Source organism: Mus pahari, chromosome 2 (assembly GCF_900095145.1).
Source record: "Mus pahari chromosome 2, PAHARI_EIJ_v1.1, whole genome shotgun sequence".
NCBI classification, from domain to species: Eukaryota; Metazoa; Chordata; class Mammalia; order Rodentia; family Muridae; genus Mus; species Mus pahari.
In genome coordinates this window covers 132,365,480-132,373,982 of record NC_034591.1, presented here as the reverse complement: position 1 = coordinate 132,373,982, position 8,503 = coordinate 132,365,480, and the positions used below count along the sequence as shown (strand labels likewise).

The following is an 8,503-nucleotide window of genomic DNA, read 5'->3' as shown; positions in this document are numbered from 1 at the left end:
ACTTCTTAATCTTTAGTTCTCTACCTGTCCCACTGTGAGCTTAGAGCACAGAGAAAAGCCTGATTAGGAAAAGAAGCTAGGATTGAGCCCATTCGGACTCAATCCATTCTGTCAGGCAACGTACATTCTGCTGTGACCTGAATCCTGCTGTGACCCCTGGAAACAGGCTGTGATGATATGACAAAGCACATCTGGAAGGTCTAGCAGCCCCCAAAAGTCATCTCACTGCTGCTTGTTGTCTCATGAAACAGACTCCGCCCAGCCACTCCTCATCCGGACTAAGAGATCCATAGAGGCATAGCTCACCCTGTCCTTGAGCCCCTTGTTAGAAATAAGGGGGACGTTCCCCAAAAGCCCAGAAGCATGTGCCACAAATTTGGGCTGTTGGCCCAAAGTTGGGTCACCTGCTCACTCCCAAAGATTTAACTGGGGAGGGGAAGCCATGGCCGTGTCTTCTGGAGTCCATGTCTTCTGAGCATTTGAGCACGGGGGATATGAGACACAAAGAAAAGAAGCCGCTGTGGTTCAGGAAAGGCGAGTGACAGCTATGGTGTGATGGGGTCTCCCCATTCTACTCAGAGAAATGGTTCCCAAAGAAGGCTGTAAGCCACAGAGCTATTGTGACCCAGGTCCCAGCTCCTTCCTCAGATCAGATGAGTGTGTACCACAGAAACACTCTAGCATGCATTTAGCACAGGGGGTGCTGGCTGCCCAGACATGCCGCTCACTTCAGGAAAGGTTAAAATAGATAAAACTCAGCTAATAGACAAATAACCTGATAATACAGTCTGTTCAGTGAACAAGTAAATAAACCAGATCATACTCCACAAGTGCTCTGCACCCTCCTCTGTGTGTGTGTGTGTGTGTATGTGTGTGTTGCTCAAGATGGAACTGGGGTCTCACACATGATAAGCACTGAATGATACATTTCTAGACACCATTTTAAGTATTATATGAGCACAGAGATTCTTACAAGAGAGGGTGGGTTATGGAATACAAATTAATGGTCAAGCCTTAATAATCTTAATAGTAAAATAAGACCATTCATTAAACAGCAAAGAAAGATACAGTATTAGGTGAAGGTTTCTGCTGTTATTAGGGCTGGACAATTTGACCATTCATTTGGTTGTTGTCTTTCATCCCACGTGAGCAGACTAGGAAGAGATTTTAGGAAACGCCTGATAGGAGAGCCAAAACACAGTACTGTTTAATCCGCGAGATCAGTTGTAACGGAAATGCCAGCAAAGCCCACCTAGGGCCCGCCTCAGAGGCTGAGCCGGTCGCGGGGTTCTTGGGCGCTTTTCTGTTTGAGAACACCGGTACAGTCACATTTCTTCTGTACTTTCTGCCACAGTTACTGAGGCTCCCAGCCACCTCTGGGTTTCCCCAAGGTCACCCAGTTAATTGTTCACACAACATGCACCACGATTTCCCACATCTCATATCCCAGATGCCTGTAAGTAGAAGAGGGTCTCCACATGCTGCGGTCTGAACTAAGGAGGTCAGAGTTCAAATCTACCGGATTCGGAAATCTTTTCAGTCCACCTATACACAGAAGGAAAGAGCCTGGAGCTCATTTACAAAGAGGCTCCCACTGGAGATTTAGAAACACATTTGTTCTATCTCTGTCTCCATCTCTACTCTTCTCCCCCAGCCCAGCTCTGCGTGTGCCCCGTCTCCTCTTGGACCCCAGCAGGTGTGAGGTGCAGGGGGGGGGGTGACTTTCTTGGCACAGCCTCCTAAGGAAGGGCTTGGCCTCTAGCTCTCCTGTTCCCTCCTCCCAGCCAGAAACAGCTAATTGCCAACTCCAGGCTGCCTCCTGCCCAACCCTAATCGGTATGATCTCAGGCAGCTGCTGCACCAGGGCCAGAGCCGAAGCCGCTCCAGGCTAGGCCAGGGCTGCGTGGAGCAAGGAGAGCCGTTCTTCCAAGATAATGATTAAACTGAGCAGCACTTGGCATGGGCTGCTAAGCTAGGGAGGGGAGCCCTATTCACACCTCAGCCAGACAGCGGAGGCCAGAGCTAATTCAGGGAGGCTGAGCCCAGAGGCCCAGGGGGCCCCCAGCCAGCCCCTGCAGCCTCCTGCTTGTGAGGAGCATCCAGAGCATCTCAGATACAGAGGAATCTTCGCAGCCTGCCCTTCTGGGACTCTGTTCACACCCCTGGCACCATGAAGCTCCAGGTGTTCTGGACGGGACTGGAGTATACCTGCCGGCTCTTGGGCATCGCCACGGCTGCAGGTAAGATCCTACCCCTCATCTACCACCTCCTTGCTCAGAGGCACAATGGGAAAGGCTGCTAGAGAAATGGCTTCTAGCCAGGGGATGGTGGGCACATCTGGCCACATCTGCCCTTCAGTTTCCTCTTTTGAGTCCCTCAGAAACCCTGGACTTTGGGGAAAATGGCAGGTGTGGAGTGAGCCTTGGGTCTGGTGCCGACACTCAGTGGCATCCCACCCTTGCAAGACCTTTAAGAACCTTCAGCATCTCTACCACGGCAAGGAGCTGACAGGTGTGCGCCCCTTGCCCTCAGAAGCTTGTGAGGAGCGCTTGTTGAGCTGGGGACTAGAGGTGAAGGTACACAAGGCTGGAAAAAAAATGTGAGAATCGTAGCATTGTGTAGCTAATTAAGATGCTCAGCTATTCCTTGCTTTGTGCAGCAATAGTCCTATCTTCTGCAGAGAGAATCCTACTGACGAGGCACCTCTATCCTCAGGAGACCCGATAGGTAGAAAGATGGCAAGCTTCCACGGGGCCCTCCCCACACCCTTCTGGAAAAATGCATTGTTGAAAACCAGCCTCTTTGGTATGAGCCATCTACAGGAGCATAGTGTGAGGCTTAGAGGACCAGAAATCACCTGAGCAGCTCAGCTGACTGGAATTTCAGATCGTTAGCAAAGAATTGACCCTAACCCCGAGCCCCACCAATGCAGAAGGGGCAGAGCCTATACTGAGGAACTGAATAGCAGTGTTCTGAGCTCTTAGCTCTGTACACCAAATCCCATGGGGAAATGAAAAAAAAAATACACATTAAATCCTTCTTTGCATCTGGACAAATGCTTTCTCAAGAGTCTCTCCCACCTGAAAGGCTTCTTTCCAGTTCAAACCAAAGCAATGGGACCCAAGCCTCGGGCTTCTCCTGCTTGTACAGCCTTGGTCCAACCCTGTGGAGCTCTGAAGCTGTGCTTCCTGACCTCTGTGATGGATGGCTCTGGCAGACGCAGTGCTTAGCAAAACAACATGTGAGAGGCGGTTCTTGGTAGATGCCCTTGTGATAAGTCCATGGTCAGTGGGGAACCAGATCATTTCTGGGGTACTAGGATGAGTTCATCATCAACCAGTTGTTAGGCTCTTCTGGTGCCGTGGCTATGAATCAGAGCAGGCAAGGTCAAATTCCAGCCCTCCTGCTATGAGCTGGAGCAAATGAACTCAGATTAGAGTCGTGACCTTGCCAAGGTCACACAAGAGGTTGGCGTAGCAGTATCATGAGACCTTGGTTCCTAGATTTTCCCAACAGCTTTCTCTGCACCCCTAGACTAATGGAAAGGCCAGCTCTAGCTTTCTTCAAGAGCCCAATGCCCTTTACATGTAGGCAATGATCACAGGGCCCCCAAGGTGACCCTAAATATACCTCCATGATGAGAGTGTGAGTTACTGTTTCCCACTGCTGGTTCAAGTCTACTGTGTTCCTTCTACATGATAAGTTTTAAATGCATGCATTGTACCCTTCAGGCTACCAGGAATCTTACAACTAGAACTCAGCCATGCTCCAACCGGGGCAACTACCTCCCTCCTGCCAGGAAGCTGCTTAAGGTGCACATTTCTACCTTTCTAATAGATTAGTGGGTCTACCTTATCTCAACCCAAGGACTGCATTTCATTCCACACCCCTCCACACATGTGCACACCAAGGCATATTGCACATCTTAACCACAACCTTCATCTCTGCTAAGAAGCTGCTGTTAATGCTGAAGATGAGCCTCCTCCTGCTTGGCTGTGATACAAGATCCAAGCTAAAAATAGACCACAGTTGCCTTCTGAAGACCAAGCTTTCAAAGAATATCCCTTGGGCTCTCCAGAGTGCTGGGGCAAGTGGGAAGCCAGAGAGGGGTTCCAGTGCTCGCTGGCAGATCTGGGGTTTCTCTCGACATCACTGGCCTTTGGGCCTCTGTCCAGTACAGGAGATTTACAGATTCCTTGTTCCCTTAAGCATCTTTTGTTGAAATCCTCTGTTGCAAAGTCTGGGACCCATGATGGGAACATTGCTGCTACAAGGGAAATGAGCCTTGACACAGAGACTGGCACTTTGCAGAAACCCAGGGCAGTGGGGCATATGAGGTACCCCTTGTACTCAGACAGCAGGGATTGTCTCAATGCTAGACAGGGATGTGAACAAGGGTTTCCAGATTTGTCACCTGCAGGGAATGTGCAGCTCCTGGGAGGTGGCAGCCTCTGCCCCAGATACTTCTTTTGTGGACCCTAGAAACAGGCTCAGGGCTGTCAGTCTCAGGTGTTCTCAATTCACAACAGTTCCCTGTGCCTGTGACTGCAGCAGGGCCTGCAGAGAAGGTTGATCACTACACTGTTTCCTCCCACCTAATTCCATTCATGAAGTGTCTCCGTCAGGGTTTCTATTCCTGCACAGACATCACGACCAAGAAGCAAGCTGGGGAGGACAGGATTTATTCAGCTCACACTTCCATACTGCAGTTCATCACCAAAGGAAGTCAGGACTGGAACTCAAGCAGGTCAGGAAACAGGAGATGATGCAGAGGCCATGGAGGGATGTTACTTACTGGCTTGCCTCCCCTGGCTTGCTCAGCTTGCTTTCCTATAGAATCCAGGACTACCAGCCCAGGGATGGCACCACCCACACCCTTGATCACTAATTGAGAAAATGCCTTACAGCTGGATCTCATGGAGGCATTTCCTCAAGGGAGGCTTCTCTGTGATAACTCCAGCTTGTGTCAAGTTGACAGGACATTGGAACCAGCCAGGACATGAAGCCTCGTGGGTTTGTTGCCTCTCACAGATCTCGGTCTCTATACTCTAAATCAATGGCTCTCAGTCTGTGGGTTGAGACCCCTTTAAGATCAAACAATCCTTTCTCGGAGTTGGGCTAAGGACATTGAAAATATTTACAATTCATAAAAGCCACAAAATTACAGTTAGGAAGTAGCAACAAAAAAATGTTATGATTGAGGGTCAGCACAACATAACAACTAACAGCGTACTTCAGTATTACCGTCTTTCTTACACAAGACAGTGTAATAGTCTTGCCTGAAGACTTTAGTGCTGAATTTAAGAGAGAAACTAAAGCTTTACTATCCAGTTGGGTTGCCTAGCCCCACACAGTAATAATGCAGGGCATCCAAAGGACTGAACATAGCAGAATAACCAAAGGAATGTGATGATGCCTGAGCAAAGCTGTTGTGAGCAACTTGCTTGTCAAGCTAGCGTCCTGTTTCACCTAAATCAAGTGTTTGGAGTCAATCTGAGATCACTTATGGCTTGTTTTGTTTGTTTGTTTGCCTGTTTGTTATGTCTCATCAACCTGCTCTCTATTTAATACACATTGCCACATGCTATAGTGGCATTCCCTACCCCATAGCCTTCAAACACACCAAGGACTTACAAACATAGATCCAGGTGCTCTCATTTCTTGACTGCTACAACCAACGTGTGGTCTCACCTCATGAGTCTTGGTCAAAGCCTTCGAAAAAGTGCTTCCTAAGTAACTGCCTAGGTAGGACCCAGCCTGCTAATTTCTTTTGTTCTAATTTTGTGTGTTCAATTTAGTTTTATTGTATGAACATTTTGCCTTGCATGTATGTCTGTTCACCACGTGTGTGCCTGGTCCCTGTGGAGTTAGAAAAGGGTATCGAATCCACAGAACAGGAATTACAGGAGGCTATGAGCTATGATGTAGGTGCAAGGAATCCAAGCCAGGTTCTCTGCTAGAGCTGCCAGTGTTTCTAACCACTAAGCCATCTCTCCAGCCTCCCAGTCTCCACTAATTTCAACCGCTCTTTAATGCAGATCTGCATGACTACCTCTCGCCATTGAAGAAATCGTGTACTCCTACATGTCTGCAGGGGATTTTTGTCCCCATGAGGTTACAAAGTGTTTCTAGTTTTGTTTCGTTTTGTTTTGTTTCTGCTCTGATGACTATTCTCCCTGCATCTTTTCCTCCCTCCTGCATTACATCAGGTTGGGTTAAGTGTTTCTTTCTTTATTCTTTATATCTGTATCTTCCTTTTTAGTTTTAGAACTGGAATACAGAAGGCTAGTTATGGTTCATTTCCTCTGCAAAGGTTTGGTGTTTCCATCTTGTGTAATATGTACCCATATATTAAGAAGCCAAGGCCACAGGCCACTGCACGTGAACTGACCAGGTAGTAAACACATTCCACCACCTCGTGCTTCTATGACCTGCGCTACCTCTCTACGGCCCCTTCCCACACAAACTACTTAAGTTTCAGTTTCCTGTCGACAGAACAGGGGCAACCATTGGCTCTACCCTGAGACTTCAGGGAGCCAATGACTCAAAATGAAAACTGCAGTCATGGTTTCCAGCTCAGAGCAGGCTAATCACAGAGGCCTGTTCGGGATCAAGGTCTGTGAACAACTAGCCCCTCTTGAAGGATGAGGAGGGATCAGAGGAAAAGGAGAAGGCCACAAGTGGCCCGGAGATTAGGATCGGGGATGGGGGACTTTAAAAAGGCCTGATCCAGTTGTATGAGTCCCATCACTTTCACGCTGGGGTGGAGGTGGCCACAGCAGCAGTGGGAATTTTAAGACAGGATCTCACTTGGTAGTCCAGGATGTTCTAAAACTTTCTGTGTCGTCTGAGCTGGACTTGACTGTCTGGCAGTCACCTGACTCAGTCCCCTGAATGCTGGGATTACAGGTGTGACCACCCCCCACCCCACAGAACATATATTCATATATTCATATATATATTCATTGCACAAAATGATAGTTTCATTATAACATTTTATGCATGCATATACATTATACACACATATGTATGTATATGTACAATATATACATACACATATTATGTATATAAAGACAACATATATTTTTCTCTTTAAGCCTGGCTTATTTAACTTAACATTATAATCTCCAAAAAAAAAATGACACAATTCTTCCTTAAAGTTGAATAAAAGCCCATCGTGGATATGTACCAAACTTTCTTTGTCTGTTTATCTATGGGTGGACACATAGACTGATTTCATGTCTTGTCTTCTGTGGGTAGTTCAGTAACGGGCATACATGAACAGGTTCCTCCATGATATGTTTGCTCTGTCTCTTTGCAGGTAGATTCAGTAATGTATCTGAATAGCTCACGTGGTATTGTCTGTGAGGTTTCAGGGCACCTCCACACAAGTCTCCATAGTGGCTCTACAGCTGTACATCCCTCTGGCAGGGCATAAGCATTTCTCTCTCCCCACACCCTCAGCAGTGTTCTCTGCTTCCTTGATGAAGGTCACTCTCTCTGGGGTGAGACAGAATCTTTATGGGGTTTGGATTCACATCTCCCGTGCCGGCAGATCTTTCCATTGTCTGAACAAAACAGGTGTGCATCTGCACAGCAGCACCCGAGGTTTCAGGGAGCATAGGCATCCTCATGACAGGCAAGATGGAGGTCGGATGAAGAAGTGTGGCGTCTATGCTGGGGAATCAGGCACATTGTTCTCTATCAAGAAAACAGCCATTCAGAACGACAAACATACACATGGATTTTGAATGCTGATGAGAAGTGTGTGTGTTCCTAGCTAAGAGCAAGAAGAAGATGTTTTCTGCGCCTTCCCAAGGAAGATGATGTTCTAGTGCAGACAATTTCCTTGGGAGTACCAAGGAGTCTCAACATCTCACACAGCAGTCTCATCTCCAAACAGTGATAAATCAGCCCAGATTGCTTCCCAGGAGATGTCTACCAACATTTAATGAAGACATAATATAATTCTATGCAAACAGTTACAGAAATGTGAAAGTAGGGGTGTGATTTCCAACTTCTTACATAGAATCAGCATTTACGTATGTGACAACTGGTCGTAATTGTCAACTTGACACACTGGGAAGAGGGAACTTCAGCTGAAGAAATGCCTCCATCAGATTGGCCTGCAGACATGTCTGTGGGGACAATTTCTTGATTGTTGATGGATTTAGGGGGACCCAGATCACTGAGCAGTAAACAGCCTTACCCTGTGGTCCCTACTTCACTTCCTGCCTCAGTTTCCCTCAATGATGCTATGCAAACTGGAATACAAAACAAACCCTTTCTTCCCCTCAAGTTCTTTTGAGTCTTGTTTTAAAAACAGCAACAGAGTCGGGCATGGCAGCGCATGCCTTTAATCCCAGCACTTGGGAGGCAGAAGCAGGCGGATTTCTGAGTTCGAGGCCAGCCTGGTCTACAGAGTGAGTTCCAGGACAGCTAGTGCTACACAGAAAAACCCTGTCTCAAAAAAAAAAAAAAAAAAAAAAAAAAAAAAAAAAAA

At 47.3% G+C, this 8,503-nt stretch overlaps 1 protein-coding gene across 2 annotated transcripts in view; it reads left to right on the top strand.

Moving 5' to 3' along the window:
• Positions 1-1,831: 1,831 nt before the first annotated feature.
• Tmem72 (transmembrane protein 72) overlaps positions 1,832-8,503 on the top strand; it is a 27,837-nt gene continuing 21,165 nt past the window's right edge. Inside the window, exon 1 of one of the 2 annotated variants that reach the window (XM_021191608.1) lies at positions 1,832-2,240. In XM_021191608.1, coding sequence (XP_021047267.1) covers positions 2,171-2,240 — 70 coding nt within the window. In that variant the 5' untranslated portion in view covers positions 1,832-2,170. The remainder of the gene's footprint in view (positions 2,241-8,503) is intronic. The other variant, XM_029535590.1, reaches the window with a different exon arrangement.